The following is a 24,036-nucleotide window of genomic DNA, read 5'->3' as shown; positions in this document are numbered from 1 at the left end:
CGGCCTAGAGTGAGCGGTGGCGGCCTACAGTGAGCAGAGGCCGGGGGCTAGAGTGAGGAACGGCCAGCGGATTCGACGAAGGAGCGGCCGGCGGGTTTGTGGCAACCACGTGACGACCCCGGGCTCGACTCCGCTTCGTCCACAGTAAGAGCTTGTAACACTTCAAAAAGAAAGGAAAAATTGAAATCGCATCATATGACCCCTTTAAACTAAAAGTTTTTAGCAATACTTTTGTAATGACATTAGTATTTCACCTGTCCAATCAAACAAAAACATCACAGTTTGAACGGTTCAATTACACAACCACCTGCTTAAATCTGTATTGCAAAATCAGCATGGAAACAGCGTTTACAGATTCCATATGGGCCTGCCGATCATTCTCGTTAAAGTAAACGCTACTAAACGGTATAATTGCGTGTATTCAGGCAGGGTTTTGGCAGCGGAGTGGCTCTGGAGAGCTGTGGAGTATTTCTCGCTGTGCGGTTATGTAGACATGTTGAATGTGTGACTACCCATGCTGCTGCTGCTATGAGACGCTGTCAGTATATTCTCAGTGGCCGTTGTGACTCATTCGTTCCGTTCTGTGACTCAGCTCTCACCGCAGATGCCTCCCGTTGAAAAACATCTCATGGAGACAGAGGTTAAAGGGAGGCTGACGAGATTGGTGACATCACGGGAGGTGTGTCTGTTTAAAGATGGCCCTCGCTCGGGTGGGAAGGATAAAGTGGCTGTGTGTGTCTGCTTTTGGTAGTACAACAGCATCTAGATTTGTTCGCTGTGATGAACCGTGCAGATTAAAGGGGAGCTCAACAGCAGATAATGTCTGCTTCTGTCTGGGAAAAGAAACCCTCTGGCCTCTATTTTCAAGCACACAGTCCCAGAGGGCCGTTTGATGCAGAGAGCAGTCGGTAACTATCCCAAACAGAGCTGCTCTCACACAGACGAGAGAGATGAACCCCCACCGCTTCAGTTCCTGACAAAGTACACATGGTCAGATCAAGATGAACAGTGTTGTGCTTTGGGTTGTGTTGCATTAGAATGGCCTGTTCTCCTTCTGTGTGTGTGTGTGTGTGTGTGTGTGTGTGTGTGTGTCAGAGTGATTATATATATATATGTGTGTGTGTGTGTGTGTGTGTGTGTGTGTGTGTGTGTCAGAGTGATGAATGAAGGTCTCTGTTTGTGGTGTGTAGGGCTAGTCTAGTTTTAAACTATACTCACCTACAGTGGATGTTGCCTGCTGCTGAGGATGGAAGTGAGGCCAAAACCTTTTAGATTGCTAATGAGTCACAGGACAAGACAAAAATATGGGATGAATTGACATGCTGACGCACAATACCTTTTTTTTAATGTTTTTGAAATAAGTCTCTTATGCTCACCAAAGCTGCATTTATTTGATTGAAAAATAGGGGAAAAACTGTAAAATTGTGAAGTATTATTATAATATACTGTAATAATGTTTACTGTTATAACTGTTTGAATTAAAATGTAATTTATTCATGTGATGACAAAGCTGAATTTTCATCAGTCATTATTCCAGTCTTCAGTGTCACATGATTCTTCAAATATTATTCTAATTTGTTGATTTGTTTCTTAAGAAACATTTCTTATTAATGTTAAAACAGTTGTCTACTTAATATTGTTTGTGGAAACAATGCTACGTATCAAGATTCTTTGATGAGAAAGTTAAAAAGCAGCATTTATTTGAAATACAAATGACATTATAAATGTTACAAATGTTACTGTCACTTTTAATTTATTTAATGCATCCTTGCTGTATGAAAGAATTATAATGTCATTATTCAGCTCCAGTCAGTTCAATGATGGTTCAGTTCAGTTCAATAACAGTGTCGATGTTGCAAAATTCAAGAATTAAGAACAAATTCAATTCATAAACCAGACTCTGTCGGGGGACCAGTCCTTCTCTGGTCTAAATGCACAAACACAGTGCAATATTGATCAGGAAACATCACGTTGGCATTAGGTGGGAAGGAAACCACCTTTCACTGGGTTAAGCTGTTTTTTCTTTCGAGGGGGTATTTAAAGAGACGTTAGAAATGGTCATGATTAGAATAAATGCCTAACATATGAAAATAAATTACAACAATATTATAGACGATAACCACTTGTAAGTAATGAAATGAGTGGAAGAAACCAGTGTTGTCGTCGAGATCTGCTCAGAAGTCAAGACCAAGTTCAGAAAAGGGTCACATTTGAGTCGAGTCTGAGTCAAAGACTACATTTTAATGGTGTTGGTCTTATGGACTGGAGAACAAGTGGACTCAGTCTTGACTCGAACTCGACCCTCTTCTGGTCTCTGTCTAGACTCTGCTTTAATGAGCTGGTCTGAACTACAGAAACAACACTCTACACTATACCCAGTGACTGTGACACTAATTTTCTCTGTTTGTTTCTTCTTCTCAGGATGGTTGAATACTCCCTTGATCTCCAGAACATCAACTTCTCTGCCATCAGAACAGTGCGTGTACTCAGACCTCTCAAAGCCATCAACAGAGTACCCAGTGAGTAAACACACACACACATACACACACAAACACACACTTTCCCCAAAAAATCTGTGTTCTGCAAACCTCAGGTGTTACACATGCTCTGATTCATTGTGTGTAGGATTTTACTGGTTGTGTTAATGCCAAGCCTCAAAAGCACCCCCATGTGTCGGCTCCAACCCCTGCTCTATCAAACCCACGGTAGCGTGCATGTGTAGCTTTGTATTTGGTGTGCAGGTCTTCCAGAACAGCAAAGCTGGAATGAATCAAAGAGGATTTCAGAGCCATTACTTTTCTGCCACCACCATTAGCAGAGCCAGATTAATCCCTCCTGTAATTGGGTAGAAAAACAGTTGTCCTTGAACAAACGCCATAATTCATATTCCTCTGTCTCACATTCACACCCCTCCCAAACATCGTGGCCTTTCTTTGAGCTTCTATAAGAAGCTGAGGATTTATCTATATTTCAATGCCCATGGCAATGGTGTAGCGCATGAAATATGAATGCTAACTGAATTAGCTCGCACTTGATTTCGCTGCTCGAAGTCTTGATGAAGAGATAGTGAGTTTTTAAGAGGAGGGTTTCAGGAAGTGTTTGTAGAATGTAGGTCTTTGTGTGTTAACTCCTGTGCATGTGGGGTGAAAAAACAGATTTTGAAGACGCACACAAACCCAATGCATACGCACTGTTACACACTCTCCCTCCTGCATGCAGGCATACAAAATTAAATTAACATCCATTTAACTGTGCATGTAGCATGCCAAATTGTAGCAAGGCTTTATGCAAGATTTTATTAAAGGGATAGTTCACTAAAAATAAACATGCAGTCATCATTTACTCATTCTCATGTCATTCCAGACCTGTAGTTTTTTTCTCCTTCTGTGGAATAGGCAAAGGGATATTTAGCTAAATGTTTGCAAAATCACTATCTGCTTTTGTTGGAAAAGAGCAGTATGGACATTTTGCATGGTTCCCATGGTTATCAAAAACCTGGAAATTTCAGGGAATTGTAAAAATTCAGTGCCAAGAAAATTTCTGAAGTTCCTGTTTCTGATTAGATCCTATTAGAAAATTATTATTATTATTTTAATTATGGCAGAATTTTCACGTTTGGTGAACTTTGTAACATTGAGAAAAAAAACAATACGGAGAAAGAAAGAAAGAGAGTCTTGATAAAGACATGGAAAATTATGTTGTGATATCTAAAAAAATAACATCCCACTTGGAAACTAAGCTCGCATGTGACCTTTGCATCACACGTAAACTGTGATTCCCTTCATTTCTCTGTAAGTGGCCCAAGACAGAATTCTGCTTTCATTCCAGAGGTCCAGAAATTCACAGCACCAGTCACTTCACCTGTCCACATGACGTTTATAAAATTTGTGTGTTACCACACACGACTCGATGTGTTAATGTGTTCCATCAGTGTTGTGTTATAACCTGTTGTGTTTCTCCAAAACCACAAACACTGCAGTAATCACATGCTGCTGTTCTCCAATCAGAACGGACACACACCCTTCATTCAGTCCCAGCAGTGCTTCACTAACACACACATGAACACACTCTCACTCACAAACGATCCCACTGGTGTGGAAGTAAAAACACAAATTAAGTTTTATGAAGACAATCTTTCAAGAGTTGCTAAATGGTCACAGTGACACAAATTGTTATCTACAAATAAATGAAGGATAACTGACTGGATGACCTAAAATAACCTAAGATTGGCAATGTCTAACTTACGTAACGTGACAATTTATGAGTAATCGGTGAGAATTACGGTGATTTTATTAATTGAGATTTGCTTAATAATAGTAGTAAGTTGTGTCAGAGGTAGAAAAAAGTTATTACATTTTATGAAAGGATATTAAAACCTTTTTTTTTTTTGAATAATGAATATCTCAGTGCACATTATTCTTTCGCATGCTAATCTTTTTCTGTGTTCTTGTGTTTGTGTAGGTATGCGTATCCTGGTGAACCTGCTGCTGGACACTCTGCCCATGCTGGGAAATGTGCTTCTGCTCTGTTTCTTTGTCTTCTTCATTTTTGGCATCATTGGCGTGCAGCTGTGGGCTGGACTATTAAGAAATCGCTGTTACCCAGAGGAGAACTTCACCCTGTGAGTACAAAAGAGGAGGGCTGGTGGGCTTAAGGGAGTGAGAGAGAGAAAAGACTGAATGTGCTGAATGTTTTCATTTGTGATTTCATTGAGGACAAAAGCAACAAATCAAAAATGTGGGTTTATTTGGATGACAGTTTAGGTTTACAAGGATAAAGAGATTGAATTTAGGAGGCCGGATCTTCTGGAAGAGGCATTTTGGAGTACCTGAGCAGTCCATCATTGGATTGGACTTGTATTTCAAATGTCCTTTCTCTCGAAGAAGGGATACTTGATGTAATCAATGGATATTTTGGGATCACATGGACCTTGGGGACTAATAAACAAATCAGTCGTTCAGTTCCATGTAGGGATGCACAATATTATCGGAACGTTATCGGAATTAGCCGATAAAGTTTTAAAATGTAAACATCGGCATCAGCTGATGTGAAAAAATTATGCCAATAAGACAAATAACTCACATGTGCTCAGAGTGTGCTAGCTAGTACTTGTAATAAAATGAAAGTTAAATACACAAATAAAATTAAGATACTCGTGTTTCTGAATAAATAAAGCAGTAATTGATGTCATAAAATCACAAGTCTGTTTTGATTTAAAGGTCAGAAGCTGTAGCTTACATGAATAAAATTACAAACGTGACAATTGTAAATTAAATAATTTAATATATATATATATATAAAACTAAATTAAAAATATATTTTTTTATAATTTCTGCACAGGAGTGATTTGCATTGTTTCAAAACAAAAGGAAATATACATCGGCATCGGCTATGTGCAAAAATGATTTGAAAAATATCGGCATATAAGATATCGGCAAAAATTGTACCCTTGTCATATATTCTCAAAATCGTCGTTTTTAAGATATAAACTGGTCTTACTTTCACTTATCTTCTCACATGTATCCTTTTGTTTAATCTCTCCTCTCATCTTCTTGTTTTTACTGTCTACTTGCCACTAAAAATGCAAATGTGGTTCCACCCAGTCGATGGCTCCAGTTGATTAAAACTCAGATTGGCGTCCATATTCATGAGTGGGTGTCTGCCTGAGGTTACCGTGCCAACCATGGTCTGCCTGCCTCTCTCTGCTGTGTGATTGGATCTGAAAGGAATCACGGTGCATGGCAGCGTGCGAGACTCACCGTGCGTTTGTTTGTACGTGTGTGTGTGGGATAAAGAAGCGCGTGTCTGAGTAAAACGTCAGCTGAGGCCTGATTGTCGTTTATTGTCTTGTAGCGAGTATATTTACATGCTGGCACTATAGTCAGAGGATGATGAAGTGTTTTGAAAGGAAAGTCTATCATAGAGTCTCCTGAGAGAGCGCCTGGTTTTCTTCTGCTTTGTACATTCTCTTACAGTCTTCTTAAAATGTACACTCTCCTTCCCTTTTGGTGAGGATGAATTACTTAAAATGTTTTTATAGGGTTTGAAAGAACAAATGCTACACAGTTATAGTTTAGTTTAGCGTATAAGGGGGTCTCTTTATATGAGAAATATCTTTAGCTTTTGCAGACATAAATAACTGTGAATGTTAGATCACAAGTTAGTCGGAACACGTGTTTTCACTGATTTCAAAGGTTGTGTAACCAAAACAATGTAACCATAGCAACAGTTGGCTGCTCAAACACTCTTCGAACATCGAAACTTTAATACTGTCATAATGTATTGGTTCAAAGTTTTACATACAAGTGTATAAAAGAAACATCTTTAAAGCTGCTATTAGCAATTTAGTTAACTTTAACCATACACCATTTTAAGAAAACCTGAACACACTAAATGATTCCGTTTCTGATCGGCTTCTGATTGAATATTAAATTGATTGAAACTCCAAGATGTGAATCTACATGTATAGACTGAGTCAACGATGAGCGCCGCCATTACAAATTCTAACTTCCGATTGGATGCTCTTCTGTTCCGGTCTCCATAGGAACCCATTCATATAGTGCCAATCTGTTTTTAATGTAGCTAACGTCGGCAGCTTCATGTCATCTGCACACACATTAAACTTTGAGGAGTGAGGCACTGACAAATGACGGTCATTGCGACACTGTAAAGTGATGGAGCTATGGAGCCATGTGCTTTTAAAAAACAGTTTAATAGGTTTAACATTAGATTATCAGCTCGGAACATACGCTAGTTTGACTCGTGTTTCTGAATAAATAAAGCAGTAATTGATGTCATAAAATCACAAGTCTGTTTTGATTTAAAGGTCAGAAGCTGTAGCTTACATGAATAAAATTACAAACGTGACAATTGTAAATTAAATAATTTAATGATAAAGATATGTTCATTTATATGTAATACTTTTTTTTTTTAAGGGAAAACGTTTTTTTTTTATATAGTTTTTACAGCTCTTTTGCTTTAGGCCATCTATTAATATTAAATAAAAAAATTGTTAAAGTTTCAACTGCATTTGTCTGGAGAATACAGCAGTAACTTCCGATTGGATGCTCTTCTGTTCCGGTCTCCATAGGAACCCATTCATATAGTGCCAATCTGTTTTTAATGTAGCTAACGTCGGCAGCTTCATGTCATCTGCACACACATTAAACTTTGAGGAGTGAGGCACTGACAAATGACGGTCATTGCGACACTGTAAAGTGATGGAGCTATGGAGCCATGTGCTTTTAAAAAACAGTTTAATAGGTTTAACATTAGATTATCAGCTCGGAACATACGCTAGTTTGACTAGAAACACTGGGGACCGGAAATGCAAAGCATCCTTCCAGTTAAGAGTCAGGCATGACTTTCGCATTCAGGAATGAGGATATGTTATTTATGCAGTAAAAAGACATATAAACTACAATGGATACACTTTATTGAACTGCTGAATTTCACTTTACTAGAATGGAGACGCTTACTACCTTTCTGGGCCTTGAACACGTCAGTTGCATTAGTGTCTGTGGAGGGTCAGAAAGCTCTTGGATTTCATCAAAAATATCTTAATTTGTGTTACGAAAATGAACGAAGGTCTTACGGGTTTGGAACGACATGAGGGTGAGCAATGACAGAATTTTTTTTATTTTTGGTTAAACAATTCCTTTAATCAAATTTTCAGATGTGAATGTTGCACTCAAAAATGAATGAGAGCTTGCAGTCTATTGGAGGGGCGGAGAATAAGCAAACTAAATTATTGCAAAAATCTGGCATACATCACCAGAAGCAGGTGTTGATTTCACCAGAAAATCTTATGATATAAGGTCAAAAAACAATTTAAAAATGAAAGGTAAGACTGTTGATGTTAACTACGCTACAGGCACCGAAAAGACAATTTAGATTGAGTCATTTTCACAGCATCTGCTGAGGTTTGACTTGCACAAATGGAAGAAATTCCTTTAAAAAGTCAACCCTCAAAGTCACACTTCTCCTCGGGGCTCGTTTTATGCTGCATTCCTTAACATCCACCCACCTGCGACGACCCACAAACAGCTTGTCAGTCATTGGTCAATTATCTCCATGTGCGAGAGCAGTCTTATTGGCAGTGGAATGGCATTTTGTGCCACAGTGGGGTGTTAGCGGTGTGCCACGCTGGGCTGTGCTCCTCAGTGCGCTGTCACGCTGTGCCCGAGCCCTGGCACTGGCACAAACATCATTCACACTCCAGCACTCCTTGCAGAGCCCTGACAGACTTACTGATTCTCTGCCGCTCTGCCCCCCCAGTTGTCGCCATACCACTGAGCTCTTAAAGAAAAGCGGTGCCACACGGTCCAGCTTGACTGTCGTGTTGAAAATACAGACTGACATTTATAGGAGAGATCTCAGTATGTGCCGCACAAAGCCCACGGGGGAATCTGCGAAGGTTTGATGCATTGGCTCAATTTGCCATATCACAGGCATTGATTAGTTTTGTGCGTTGGAAATGTGCACACGCATATCCTCGCACGAGTGTCACCACCGTGGTCTGCCTAGACAAATTGCTTTTTCTGGTGTAGCCCGATATACTATTGCTCATTACTGCTATCGAATGGTTCAGATCTTTTGGCTGCTGTGTTGTTGAAGGGCAAAGGAAAAATGTCCTCCGCGACAGCAGAAACATTCTTGGCCTTTATCGAGCTGCGAGTCTGCGGAGGAGTCCTCTGTCCAAATGGGGAGAATTACACCCTGCGGATGATGAACCAATCCTTTCTTGGCACCCAATACTTCCAACATGGCTGTCATGGGAGCTTTGTGCTTGTGTGTGTGTGTGCACATTTAGATTAACTGTCTAGACCACAAAGCAATAGAGGCATTGATTGGTCAGTGTGGCTTGCATGTACTATGCTTGTTTTATGCTAGGTGGACAAATGGCATTGCATGTTGGTGCTTATTCGCGTATACATGGATGTGTGAGAGAAACGGGGAAAGGGAGAAAAAAGGAGTGAGTGAGGGGAGAAAGGGTGTGTAAATAGTCATTGTGACCCTGTTATGTGTATGAGAGGGTGAGTGGCTGATGGAAACCACTATTTCTGGGCAGTGAAACACTGTGATTAAGGGGCAGGCTGCCCTCAATGGGTCACTCACAGAGAAATGGGCTTTACACACATGTACGCACACACTACACATGCCCAGTTGGTCTGTTATAGAATGAATCCACATTGGTTACTGCTCAGATCTCTTCAGGTCTGCCTAAAGATGTTTCAGCTATACTGTAAGAACACTTTAATAGATGCAAAATGATTTAACGATTTATTTAATTTAAATTAAATAAATCGATTAAAAATAAAAACTATTTATTTTTTAAATTAGATTTTTGTGTAGGGTTTTTTTTCTTATACGCAACACAACATTTTGTTAATATGAACAATCGACTTAATTCTGGCAGTGTGAGAAAAATATGATATTTAGGCAAAATAAATCTTCATTCTGTTCTCTTAGTGTTTCCTTCTGGAGCATCAGTGAGCATTTGAACTTTTTGTAATAGTTGCGTACGAGTCCCTCGGTTGTCCTCAGTGTGAAACGATGGATCTCAAAATCATGCAGTCACTGTTGGAAAAGGTTCAAATATGCAAAAGATGCTGGAAAACCAACAAATTTGTGGGACCTTAAGGATTTTTCTGAAGAACAGAAGGCAGTTTAACTGTTCAGGACAAACAAGGGACTCATGAACAACTATCACTAAACAAAAAAACAACAAACTGTGGATCATTCAGGTAACAATACACTATTCATAATGAAGCGTATGTAAACGCTTTTGAACAGGTCATTTTTATAAATTCAACTATTATTTTCTCTTGTGGATTATATGTAAACATCTTTTGTGTGAAATATCTTATTCTGGTCAGTACTAAATAAACAATAACATGCATTTTGTATGATCCCTCTTATTTTGGTCAAATAATTAACATTTTGCAGATACCGAAAAGTGTATGTAAAATTTTGACCACAACTGTATTGATAAAATTTTCTTTTAATGCACATTAATTTTGTTCATTTTTTAACACTGAATTTTCAAAAACCTTGACTTCTCCTTCCGTCTTGTCCTCAGCACATCTGGCATCACCCTCCCCGCCCCATATTATCAGCCTGAGGAGGATGACGAGCGGCCCTTCATCTGCTCGTTGGCTCAAGATAACGGCATCATGTCCTGCAGTGATGTGCCCACTCGGAGAGAAGGCGGACGGGAGTGCTGTCTAGATAAAGAGGATGCGCTGCACCGTCAGGCCCTGGGCCTGAGCGCGGAGCCACTGGTCAACGGCAGTGCCTCCGCCATGGGGCTCTGTGTGAACTGGAACCAGTACTACACCCGCTGTCATACAGGACACACCAACCCACATAAAGGAGCGATCAATTTTGACAACATAGGTTATGCATGGATCGTCATATTTCAGGTGAGAGATTGAGTCAAGTAGCATTTGTTGAAATAACATCTGATTCTGATCCTATCAAAAATCAACAGTGCTTACTACAGGTGTAAATGCGATTCAAAGCATTTTGTGATCTAATCACTCAAACCATATTCAGGGGAAGTTGAAAATGCATGTGACAGCATTGCATGTGTAGTGTGTTGCAAATGCTAATCCATTCTGATGCATCTTGGACAACAGTGAAGGGTTGTCCAAGATAGTTTTAAGCAACATTTTCTTACACACCTGTCAATCATCCACTGTGGTAAAACAAAGGTTTAAAGAAATTATTTGCAAATGAGGTAAGAAAAATCAGCTTGTTTTCACTTTGAATTAATTAGAATTTTTCTTACCCATTGGCAGATAGTTTTAAGCATTTACATTTATTTATTTAGCAAAGTGTTTGACATTGTTTAAAGTTTTAGTTTGAGCAAGATTAGTACAAAAGCTACAGAAGAAATCCAAAAAAGAGCAATAGAGATATATATATATATATATTTCTTTTATTGTGCTTGTGTAGATATGTGTGTATACATTTCATTAGAATTGCTAAAGAATTCATCAACAATGAGGTTTTAATTAGTGATGTTGTTGTTCTCTTAATGCTTCTAAATCTTATAAAATTATACGTCACAAAATTAGAGACTCTCCCCTCGAAATCCGATCACAAACAGCAGATGCGTGTTACTTCATCGTAAACAGCATTCGTCTCAACTGACAACTAGTGATGGATCATCTGAGACGGATCTTTCCCAGGTGCATAAAGAGCTTGATTGTGGTCTGGTTTGTGCAGGTGATCACGCTGGAGGGCTGGGTGGAGATCATGTACTATGTCATGGATGCTCATTCCTTCTACAACTTCATCTACTTCATATTCCTCATCATCGTAAGTTTTTATACCTTGCCATGCATGTGTTCAGAGATAAAGCATGTGTCCTAATTATTGAGAACTTGTAGTCTGTGGTTTTATATGGCATATGTAATCTGGGAGGACCTGAAGTTTGGTGACCTTTAACAGGACCAGAGGCTGAATTAGATGTTTGGTCTCACTGGTAAGAACAAAAAGGTCATGTCTTCCCCCTGGACACAAAAACACTGCTTAACCCATCACAACAATGAAGCTTTTAGCACAAAGCCTACTAATTAGGGATGCACTGATATTAAAAGAGTCATGAACTGAGAAATCAAAAATGACCCTTCGCAAAGAGCTTGACAAGCGATCTGACCAGTCATAATGCAAAATCGCCATTTTGTCCGACAAACAAATCAGACAGGAGAGTAGATTAACTTCAGTGGACTTAAACTTAAAAAATTGTGTGTATTGGCGTATTTCTATGGTTGAAACAAAATACATTCTGATGTTCATTCATGTTTATTTCGTGCTTTAAATAAGATCGGTTCACATGCCGCTTGAACTGAGGCGCTACAGCAAACTGACACGAGACATTAAAGAGCCACAAAACGGTATTTATTATTTAAATTTCTTAAAAAATGACCAAATCTGAAAGCTGAGACCTTGTTTCATAACAGAAGTAACCTGCTCTGTCATGTTCTGTCTGTGTAGGGTGAGAGCGCCATGGCTTGTTGTACATAGCAACAGTAACTAAGGAGGGCAGGTTTTTGCGAAGGGTCAATTCCCTTGATCTTTTGACATATAAGAGGTCATTGTACTATTAAAACATCCTGTAAGTTTTGGAACTCAAAACTTTCTCGTTAGTCTAAAAACAGCTTATATTGAAGCCAATCTGCCGAAACATCAGGCTGTGGAACATACCACTTTGACGTAACAGTGTGGCTAAACACCACCAGAAGAAGATCAACGCCTGCTTCTGCATCAGTGCCTGTTTAGCCCCGCCCACCGATTCGTGCATGTAGTGTAAATAACGAGAGGTGAACGCAGGTCTATGCAGAAACCAAACGATAAAGATGGCTCCAAAGACAACAAGATGCTGTGCAGTGCCAAGATGTGGAAAAACAGTCTTTTCATTACCTTCCTTCTGATACCAACGTTAGGAAAGAGTGAATGAGCTTTTTAATGAAGATTTAGACCACGTCAGTAAGAACTTGGTCTTTTGTTCAATTCATTTTAACGTGGATTCGTTTACAAACAAAACACATTTTGACACAGGATTTTCAGAAAGATTGAAACTAAAAGACGATGCTGTGCCGACTAAATTGGATCCGACAGTAATGCCGCAACACACAAGTTCGAGTAACTGTTTTTATTACATGATCACTATTGCTATGTCTGTTATTACAGATCGTTTAATATGTACTGAGTATTTATGTGTTTTCAACCTAAATCACAGCTGCGTCCATCTATAAAGGATGTAGGCTGTCAAACATACACAACTATTAGCCAATCATAGCAGTGGGCATTTACTTCCGAGTCTACAATCCACCACGCCTTCAAACAGAGCGTTCTGATGAGAGGGGTTAAAACAGGACAGAAAATAGCCTATTACTTCTAAATTTTTTTAAAGTTATTTTTTTTTATGTAAAAATTTTGATAACATTATAAGTGGACCTCAGAGAACAGTACAAAATTAAAAATAAAGGCAGTTCATGACCCCTTTAATATCCTGGCCGATACCGATAAGTCTGATACCGATAATTATTTTCATGTTATGGCTGTTAGCTGATAAATAGCTGATATTAAAATTCTGTACTATTTTGTCTAAGTAGAAATTAAAACATTTTTAAAATAAAATCAATCATTTGAAATGTAAATTTAGAGTAAAATTAAGCATCACAACATTATAATGAACAGTATGAAAAACTGACATTCATTTTGAGGTTAAAGAATCACTAAAAATCACTACTAATATCAACTGATAACCACTGTGGCACTGGTATATTGTGCATTGCTACTTCTAATTGTTTACTTTTTCTTCTAAAACAATTATCTTGTAAAAAATTGAGACTCATGTTTAGTGTTTAGAGTGACATCTGTAAGCTCAAACTTAATACAGTATTTTGAATGCAAGGCCATGTAACGTCTAATAGAAGTTTAGCAGTTTGATTAGTCCTGCCATATGGTGCATTGCAAGTGAAGTTTAAAGTCTTGAAAAAATCGCTACTGTTATTCCTTAGAGATGTGTTCAGACCCAGCTTTTATTGACGACTGAACTGAACTGAATCTGCAGGACTCCCGCTGATGGCCTGAAGGTTTCAAAGATGCAGATATTAGCTAAACAGCACATTTAGTAGTCGACAGAGCCGCAGAGATCAATTAAGCAATGAACAACATAGTGAAGAATCAATAGCTGGACACTATAAAATGAATTTATCTTTGCTTCGGCTGCATGTTTAACGATGCCATGATGTAGCCAGTTCTCGCACCGCGCCGGCCCTCTCCGTTGAATGGTAGGAACAGCAGTGAACGAGACAGCCCTTCAGTGAGATGTGCTTCGGATAATGTCTCCTCCCAAGATTAAAGAAGAGAGAGAGTGGAAAGAAATGCCCTGAGGATGAGGAAAAGGATCTGAGACTGAAAGACAGCAGGAGACTAAAGGAATAAAAGAAGAAGAGAATGGATTTAGGAATGAGATCTGCAGGTCAGATAGTACAGTAGAGAGGCCTGCTGATATTTGTTGTAGCTATTTGTGCTTTTCTTTACCTTTCCCATTTCCTGCATTCAAACGCATGTTAGACAACTGATGGCTCTGCTGGAGATGCCGAAATCCATTTTAGCCCAACAAATGGCAAGTACAGGGAGATGTGGGTGTGTGTCTGTAGCTAATGACAGGACCTAATCCTGTGTAGGTCAGCGGAGTGAAAGCATTAGCAGTTAATTAGAGCCCATCAGACTAGCGGACCCCTGCTGCCAACTCTGCAGTCTCACACTTCCTGACAGAGACCCTGCTACCCCGACACATGCACCCTGCGAAGCTGTCATGTGATCCTTCCCAGCATGCACCAGCAGAACGCCGACTGGTGGAATGTGACACTGAGTGAAGTATAAAGAGACTTTCAGGACTGAGACATAATTTAGATTAGTCATTATCAGTATTGTGTTGCCTAAAAAAACAGGAAGTGATAGAAATCAATAGGTGCAGCGCAATTGATTCGGCTGTGTACTCACCCTCATGATTTACCACAGTTCTTTGCGCGGTATTTAATGTTTAACTGTGGATACTGTTGTAAAAATCCTGCATGTTATGGAAATCCTAAAGTATTCAAACTGCACAAGGCATATATATATATACAGTATATATAGATATATATATATATATATAGAAAGAGAGAGAGAGGTTGTCTGGGACAATGTTATTATCATGCTGACCAGGAAAACTAATTTTGAATAGTCTACTCAATAGTCTGCTTTACAGCTTTGTTGTGTTTACATAGTACTTTCGCTTTTGCAAATTATTCTCAAACTTGTAGATAGAGAGAGTAGTTTTTTTTATTTTTAAACAGTGATTTTGACTTCAACTTTGAAGTTGGTCTAGTGTGTTTATATACGGTGGCCAAGAGAGTTCAACACGCTACAAATGAAAAAAACACATGCAAATAGAAAAAACACCTGCAAATTAAGAAAACATCATCAATTTGACAACACACACGCTGCAATCAAATACCAACCAAATACAGAAACGCGCTGCAAATTCTCACAACACAAACAAATACAGAAACGCGCTGCAAATACTCACAACACAAACAAATACAGAAACGCGCTGCAAATACTCACAACACAAACAAACGCGCTTCCCTTAAACATTTCCGATGTGGTCTGTGCATATTTGCAGCGTGTTTCTGTTTTTGTTTGTTTGTTTTGTATTTGCAGCGAGTTTCTTTGTTTGTGTTGTGAGAATTTGCAGCGTGTTTCTGTATTTAGTTGTGTTGTGAGAATTTGCAGCGTGTGTGTTGTCAAATTGATGAAGATGTTTTCTTAATTTGCTGGTGTTTTTTCTATTTGCATGTGTTTTTTCATTTGCAGCACGCTGAGCTCTCTCGGCCACCGTATTTATAGCCTAGCTTTAGCTTTTTACCTCTGGTGATTGAATTTAGTATTCAATTCAAAATGGGTTAATTTGTGAAGATCGATGAACAAAACAAAGCTATTATCTTTTTGTCAAGGGAACCAAGGTGATGCTTACTTCTGGGCTGGCCTACAAAAATATGTCATCCCTGCAGCACTTTATTGCAAAACTCTGATTGGGTCAGAATTAATCGAAAATATGCTGGTTTGTGTCTTTATGCAGCCCCAATTTTTGTCTGTGCTTGTCATCACCGTGTGTGCATTATATCTGCACTAACTGGTGGGTCCAATAGAAAAAAAAAAACAGAAAAGTGTGGAAAATGTAACAGCAGGCAGAAAAAAAGAAAGTGTGCCATAGGGTTGAACTTGAAACTTGAAATAGTTTTGTCTCAATTTCAGATTTATTTCTAAATTTAAATATATTTTGAAAATGTACTCTTGATTTTTAAGTTTGTATTTTTTTATTTTATTTTTTTTTGCAATTTTGCCTTTATTCTGATAGGATAGTAGTAACGACAGGAAGCAAAGTGGGAGAGAGAGAGGGAGGCGGGCTCGGGAAAGGTCCACGAGCTAGGACTCAAACTCATGCCCATAGCACAATGGCGCTATATGTCAGCACTGCCCACAAGGCTATCGGTGCTGACAAGTTTGTATATCTTTTGAAAGGAAAACAGTAACGAGGTCTTGAATTCACTTTTTGCGCTTCTGGCTACCCTCTTTTAAAAATAAACAGATGTGTTCTTCCAAAGTCAATCAAATGTGATTTAGCGTTATGGAAATGTTAGTCATCTGTGGTTTCTGATGCTTTATGCTCTCTAGTGCCCCCTTCACAGCTGGAAACAACAGTCAAATCCCTGCGTGTTCTGCAGTGTTTGAGGGGAGTAAGATGTGTCTTTTCACTGTATGTGTGTGTGCAGGTTTTTGCGAGTGTGTCCCTCTGCACTTTTATTTACTTCTTTGACGCCCTGCTCTGTCTGTAACCTGGCAACCACACAGCCAGCCGTCGCTACCTGTAGAGAGAGGGCCATAGTGTGCCGACACAGCCCACACCCCGCCGATGCACCTCTATTCACTTCCTTTCACTTCTATTGAACATTGGAGCAATTAATTCAGGCTCACCTTCTCTGTGCCCAGTTTTTCCTCTTCAGCTGTTCTCTGATTGATCAGTACGAATGGGCAGAGGGATCTCAAATAATTAGATTAAAGACATTGTCTCTGATTACAGGCAACAAAATATTAAAGGGGTCATATGATGTTGCTAAAAAGAACATTATTTTTGTGTATTTTGTGTAATGAAATGTGTTTATGCGGTTTAAGGTTAAAAAAACACATTATTTTCCACATACTGTACATTATTGTTTCTCCTCTATGAAACGCGTAGATTTTTACAAAGCTCATCGGTCTGAAAAGCGAGATGTGCTCTGATTGGCCAGCTATCCAGTGCGTTGTGATTGGCCAAATACCTCAAGCGTGTGACGGAAATGTTACGCCCCTTATCATATTGTGATGCCTTGTCAGGCCGGAGCGAAGAGACAAAAACATGAAAACCCATTATAAACGAGGCATCTGTTGCATCCAGTGGGGACATAATTACGGATTATAATGATTTATACTGTTTTTTTATGTGTTGTGTTGCATCGCGCCGTGTAAACATAAAACCATGTCTGCATTTGTGATCAGAGAAATGACAAACAACAAGTGCTACTCTACACTGCTCAAAACTCGCGTTTGAATCATCAGTGGCAAATTCTTTAAATATGAAAAGCGAACTTACAGTCTGTGAGTCCGAACACTGCATTTGTGATCGGAGAAATGACAAACAACAAGCGCTACTCTACACTGCTCAAAACTCGCGTTTGAATCATCAGTGGCAAATTCTTTAAATATGAAAAGCGAACTTACAGTCTGTGAGTCCGAACAGCCGGCATTGTAGTCTACTCTACCGGGATCAGGAAACAGTCCTCCATAAAATGCGCTGCACACATCTGAATTTGGGTTGAAGTGTTCTGGAACAGTGTTGTAAATACAACTTAACCACTGATTTCTAGTCGTGTCCTCTTTTGGAAGGCCAAACAAAGTAGTTTCGCTTTCACAACGAAACACACAGCGTCTTCACGACATGGCGGCAGCAACAATACTACAGCGAGAATAAAAGTTACGCCTTCTTTCTTTGCGTGAACATTTGGGCGGTGTTATGCAAATCTTCCCACATCGTGACGTAGACGTGGGGCGTGTTAGAATGAGCCGTTTTAGGTAGGCGTGGCTGACTCTTAACTTTTATAAAGAATATCTCTTTGGATTTGAGACTTTAGTTTTTGCAACTTTACAGATCTTCTTTATGCACCAAGAGCTTGTAACACTCCAAAGAGAAAGGAAAAATTTAAATCACATCATATGACCCCTTTAACAAATCTTGTTATATTTTTGGCTTGCTTTTGGGATTTACTGATAGATATTAATTTTTTGCTGATGGCATGGGAAATTTTTTTTTTTTTTTTTTTTACTATCTATATTATGTTGGCAAAGTTCTCCGTGTTTGCACAGTGATGGCACAATAATGAAATGATCGGTTCTGCCTACTGTTCTTTTTTGGACAGGCAGTCTTAAGGTCACCCTGCCTGCAGCCAGACTCTTCGATTGTAAGAGCAGTATTAAATCATCACCTGTCATCTTTCATCCAACTGTAACAGAACTGAAGTATACTCACTAACCAGCACCCCTTTGACCTCTCCCTTTCTACTTCTGCCTCGTTCCATCTGTATGTCTAACCTTCTCTTTCTTTCTTTCTTTCTTTCTTTCTTTCTTTAAAATAATATAGAATAATGGTGCTGACATGTCTTAACTGTAGTAGAGGCACCATTTTGGATTTAAAGTAGTACATGAATTCAAATAAGTTCTTCATGGCTAATCTTCTCGTTTTGTGAGCTGTTAAGTATCAGTCATTGAGTAATCGAGATTGATTAACCACATTAATAACCAGATTAAATTGATGCATGAATTAATCATGTAGACCAGCTATTCCTGAAAGTGAATAATTTCAAAGATTTGACTTTTTTTTTCATTTAAAAAGATCCATTCATAAATTAGACATGGTTAGTTACATCATGCATGGTCTCTCACAAAGTACAAATGTTTTGATTCATTTTATTTATTTATTTTTTAAAGATTAATTTTTGGCATTTTTGCTTTTACCGTGTTAGGACAGTATGATGACAGGAAGAGAAGTGGGAGATAGAGACAGGGACGGGATCGGAAAAGGTCCATAAGCCAGGACTTGAACTCGGGACGCCCGAAGCGCAACAGCACTATATGTTGGTGCACTGCCCACGAGGCTATCAGTGTCAACTGTTTTATTTTTACTTTATTCAGTTTTTATTATTTTATTTTATTTTATAGGAGAACTAGAGACAATGTCTAGATTTTCAGTGAATAATTGTGTAAATTATAATCTGTTCTTCACACAAAGCAATCACTACAGTTTTTATGGTGCTTATTTTGTCATTTTGAGTTCCTCTTTCATAATATTAATGAATGCCCTGTATTTTCTTCAAAATTTCACTTTTGTGTTCCACAGAAGAAAGTCAGTCATACTGTACAGGCATGATGGTGAATAAATGATGACAGAATTGTCATTTTTGGGTGAACTATCACTTTAAAAATCAAATACGTATAAAGGATTTAGAATGTGTGTGTGTGTGTGTGTGTGTGTGTGTGTGTGTGTGTGTGTGTGTGTTAAAGCGTGCAGAGGAATTGATAAGAGGAAAGGTGACTGCAAGGAAAGAAGTTGTCTATCTGCATAAAACAGTGGTCCGACTGTTGATTAGGAGCAGTCCAGTCACACATCAGACTCCCAAATCAGGACAGCAGATGTGGAGGCAGGATACACCTGCACAGCTCCCCCCACACACACACACACACTTCTGTGCGTTTCTCCACCTCCTCTGTCCTCCTCACGATTCATCCATCCTCTCTGATCCCTACTTCACATATGCAGGAACCAGGCTGTACTTTCATTAAGACCTAAGAGCGAGCTCTGTGTGCATTCGCGTGTTGACAAATGACAGTGATATGAATGGCGAATGATATAAGAGCAGGCTTTCTGTTCTGTTGAGTCTGGAACTGGTTCGCTCTTGGTCTTTAAAATGATTTGCTCGCAATTCTAATCCGTTTCACGTTGGCAGAGGGATCTAGCCCTTCTCTGCGAGGACTAGGAGATATTTAGAGGTTTTGCTCCTATGAAAGAGCCTGATAATTATAGCATATCAAAGCCAGAGCAATACAGGAGCACACACAACAAAACAGGCTCTTGTTTGGGCGTCTGCTGACTTTTTCAAACATAGGGTCCATTTATAGCAGCTCATCTAGACAGCTATGGCTGCTGCTTATGCCAAACACTGCAGCACAGGCTGTGTTAGAGAGCTTAGAGGGGTTTAGGTGTCATGTAGATCTGGATATTTAAAGCAGCTGAGACTTCACACATAGTGCAAGAGTTATGGTAAGAGAATCGAACTTAAAATTGATCTTTAGTGTATAAGAAAGCAATGACAGCAAAATGCTCAAATAAATGAACTAAAATATGTTTTTAAAGGTGTAGTTCACCCAAAAATGAATATTTAGTCATTATTTATATGTTATTTCATACCCTGTGATTTTATACTGAATGCTAACTGGAGTGTTAAAGCTTTAAAAAGTTGCAAAAATATCATAAAATCAGTCCATATGCAGCTATTGTGCACTATATTCCAAAAATATCAACAATACTTTTGTCTGACAAAAAGGCCAAAATGTTGCTATTCATTGAAAATATTTGCGATCAGTCCTTAGAATATTTATAAAAGAAGCACTAATATCTGATTTGTAAATGAATCTGGGGGATTGTTTTACTCAAATTGGTTGAATTGGTGGATCCGTTTCACACAATAAGTCTGAAGGATTTGTTCACAAGTTCAGCTCATTGACTATGTATATAACTGTGGTGAGTGTGACCAATCAGTAAATCGAACTGAAGATCCAAATGCATCTGATTTAAAGAGGGGGTTGTCAATGAACAATTGTTCCCTAGAAAATAGCTTCAGAAAGGAACAAGCAGTACCAGAAAGCACTCGAATGTTTCTGTAGCATTTTTTTATCCAGAGAAGAAAGTTAGTCAACTCTCTCTCTCTCTTCTTCTTCCTGTTCCAGATTGGATCTTTCTTCATGATTAATCTGTGCCTGGTGGTCATTGCAACTCAGTTTTCAGAGACCAAACAGCGAGAGCACCAGCTGATGCAAGAGCAACGCGCTCGCTACCTGTCCTCCAGTACGCTGGCTTCGCTCGCTGAGCCCGGAGACTGTTACGAGGAGCTCTTCCAGCTGGTCTGCCACATCCTGCGCAAGGCCCGCCGCCGCTCAGCCGCCCTTTACTACATGCTCCGTGGCAAAGCCCCTCCCCCTGGAGGATGGAGGGGGCGTGGCAGGGGAGGGGCAGGATCGACAGGGGGAGGAGCTAATGTGAATGGCAGCGAAAGACACCACTGCCATTCTACTCAGAGTGAGTAAGGAGAGAGTTAGAGACAGAGGAATGGCATTGGGTCATAGAAAAGCTTTGTCTAACAGTGTTGAGGAGAGAATATCTCAAATTAACCAAACACAAGTTTATTTTAGCCTGACATTAGCTCAGCTGTGTTCAAAATAGTAGCAAGCTGTCGTACTAAATTGCACTTTCTTGTCTTGTATATAATGTTGAAAAGGTTGATTAGTTCTATAGAAATCAGTCATCCTAAACTCCCCATGTTTGCTTATACGGTGTTGAAAAGTTTGATTCAGTCTAGCGAATCAGTCGTCCTAAACTAAAGGAACCTTTTTCACTCATAGTGTAGAAAAATTCAAAATTCACTCTAAACTGTTCTTTTTCACTTATATGTTGTGCTAGAAAGTCTGATTTGCTGGGATCAGACCTTCCAACACAAAATGTGAGTGAGAGAATGTATGAAAATCTGATTCCTTTGTTTGTCCTAAACTATCCTCTCTCACTCAAATGTAGCATTGGAAAATCTGATTGATTCAGTTCATCCTGAACTCTTATCTATCACTTGTACATTTTGAACATTTCAATTCATAAATCAAAACATTTTGATTTATTCTAGTGAATTGATTCATGTTAAACTGCCCTCTCTTGCTTATACTGTATGTATATTGGAAAGTGAAGGTTTTTTAACAAAGTGAAAGTGAAGTTTTTTTTAACAATGTAAATTAATATATAAAAAAGAAATCACTGCACAGCATTTTAAGTAGTTTTGAAGTAAATCCTAAATTAATTTAAATGTAAAATTAATTGTTAATTGTGGTGTTTTTTATTCAGTTAATTTTAGTTTTATTAGGATATATTCAGCTACTTTCAGTTTTATTCAGCATATATTCTATTCTATTTTTTTTCCTTTGATTTAGTATAAATTTATTTGTAAAAGTCTGATGTCGTCACTGTTCATTCCTTCAAACCCCAAAAGAATATGGCTCTAAAATGAGGAATTATATCATCAGAAAGTTATTTTAAACAGTATTGCCCTTTTAAGTTACTGCAGTGTATTTTAGCTTCTTTTGTGTCATAAAAAATAGCTTGTAGCCTGGCCAAGTTTCAAAGTAGCTTCCCCGCCACTCTAAACCAAATAGCAAGTTATAAAAGCAAAGAGCAAGTTGCAATAAAAACAAGAACAAATCCATCCATGTGTTTGCTTTTATGGCCCAATGACATTTCAATCCCAAGCAGCAGCGTGGCAGTTGTCCAAGAAACTGACTGGCAAATATTTTATTGTATTATATGAAAATGTCAAACAGAAATGTTGAATTTTGCGTCTGTCTCGCAGCGCCTCACTGTATTCACGATACCAAGTTGGACCACAGCTCCCAACCTCTGGAGAACGCCATCTCCCTCTCCATCACCCCAAACCCAGAGGAGTGTCCACAGTGTGCTGCCGCCCTGTCACTCAAGGAGGGGGCGGGATCGACGGGGCACTCGGCCAATGGGGAGGAAGAGGAGGGTGCGCTGGAGGAGACCGACAGGGATGAGAACCGCTTGGACGAGAAGGGGGACGATGACTCTGTGGACTCGCCAAAGAGGAAACGCACCTGTTTTGGGAAATGTAAAGATGTTTGGGATGAAATGAGAGTGAAGCTTTGGGGTATAGTTGAAAGCAAGTACTTCAACAGAGGGATTATGATCGCCATCCTCATCAATACAATCAGCATGGGCATCGAGCACCATAACCAGGTAATTTCACCCGCAGCACAGTCGGTTCACATAATGAACCCACTCTGAAGAAGTGTTCAACCTCATCATGTCACATATTACTGTAATAGCCAGCTCTTTCTGCAGTGCTGATAGAGTCTTCACAGGGCCTGCCATTCAAAGTAATGAGAGCCTGTGGAACGGCCTTTGGAGTCTTGTTGGATTTTTTCTTGCCTTGAAAGTGCAGTTAATTATCTTTGGAAGATCTAGAAAGCTACTACTACTCATGCACACTCTCTCTATCTTGCTCTCTCTGTATGTCTCTCCCCCTCCGCCCCCTCATGTCTTCACTGCCTCGCCTGCAGTGGGGCCTGTTTTCTCATCTCTCTGGGCTCTAAAAATATCAACAAGCAGAGAGAGACAGATATAGATAGAGAGAAAAAGAGATAGTCACAGCTGGCTTCTATTACGCAGCATTTTTAACATGTGAGACATCATGTAAATGCAGCCTACGCAGGTAAACAGAGGAGCCCCTGTGTACGTGCTCGCATATAACCAGGACTTTCCTCATGAGAGTTTGTGTTCCACTCGGTCTTATATGGTTAAACTGATCATGTGTGATGACATCATCTGCTGTGACTCAGTATGTTTTAACCTGACTCTCAACCAGCCTGGTAAAGATCACAATATTTACATGTGTGTGGGCAGTGTGTGTGTGTGTGTGTGTGTGTGTGTGTGTGTGTGTATGTGTGTGTGTGTGTACACACACACACACACACACACAAACAAATAATATTTTTATATATGTACAACAAATAAAATAATGGATTAAAAATAATGTATTTTAAATCATGACAGTAATCAAAGCACTTTAATTTTGTTTAATTTTATAGCACCTTTCAGTTAATCACATATATATCACTATAAAGGAAATAAGAAAAACAATAAAAAAAAGTTTATCTATCATAGTTATTGTGCTACATTCAAAAATTATAAATATAAATTTTACATACCAAATAAATTATATTTCATTATTATTATCATTTGTAACTAATTTTAACTAATTTATTTTTCTTTTTAAATCACTATATATAGTTCTTTATAAAATAATGAATTAAAAATAAATCAGTAATAAAGAAATATGTGGGGGGGAATGCTTTTTTTATTTTTAAGAAAAAGACATGTAGGAGCAGCAGATGAAGAAAAGTGTGAAAAAAGGAACCGGATGAGGGGAACAGAAAAATTAAGAATGACTCTGAGAGCTGTGGAGGAAGAGGAGACCCATGGGGGCCTGATATTCAGAGAGAAAGTGAGAGAACGAGAGCGAGCGGTGGAAAATGATTGGGCGTGCGTTCAAAACACCGAGCGTTCCAAAAGCTGAAAGCAACCAAAGGCAAAGCGGGGGGGGGAGA

At 39.0% G+C, this 24,036-nt stretch overlaps 1 protein-coding gene across 1 annotated transcript in view; it reads left to right on the top strand.

Annotated features, from left to right (window-relative positions):
* LOC107690236 (voltage-dependent T-type calcium channel subunit alpha-1I-like) overlaps nucleotides 1–24,036 on the top strand; it is a 124,831-nt gene that overhangs the window by 20,707 nt on the left and 80,088 nt on the right. The window contains exons 3-8 of the mRNA XM_016488491.1: nucleotides 2,422–2,519; nucleotides 4,462–4,621; nucleotides 10,082–10,424; nucleotides 11,233–11,325; nucleotides 20,602–20,950; nucleotides 22,263–22,666. Coding sequence (XP_016343977.1) covers nucleotides 2,422–2,519; nucleotides 4,462–4,621; nucleotides 10,082–10,424; nucleotides 11,233–11,325; nucleotides 20,602–20,950; nucleotides 22,263–22,666 — 1,447 coding nt within the window. The remainder of the gene's footprint in view (nucleotides 1–2,421; nucleotides 2,520–4,461; nucleotides 4,622–10,081; nucleotides 10,425–11,232; nucleotides 11,326–20,601; nucleotides 20,951–22,262; nucleotides 22,667–24,036) is intronic.

Source organism: Sinocyclocheilus anshuiensis, unplaced genomic scaffold, assembly GCF_001515605.1.
Source record: "Sinocyclocheilus anshuiensis isolate Anshui unplaced genomic scaffold, SAMN03320099.WGS_v1.1 scaffold461, whole genome shotgun sequence".
In the NCBI taxonomy this organism is placed as follows: domain Eukaryota; kingdom Metazoa; phylum Chordata; class Actinopteri; order Cypriniformes; family Cyprinidae; genus Sinocyclocheilus; species Sinocyclocheilus anshuiensis.
The sequence above is the reverse complement of the archived record's forward strand: the minus strand, read 5'-3'. Positions and strand labels throughout refer to the sequence as shown.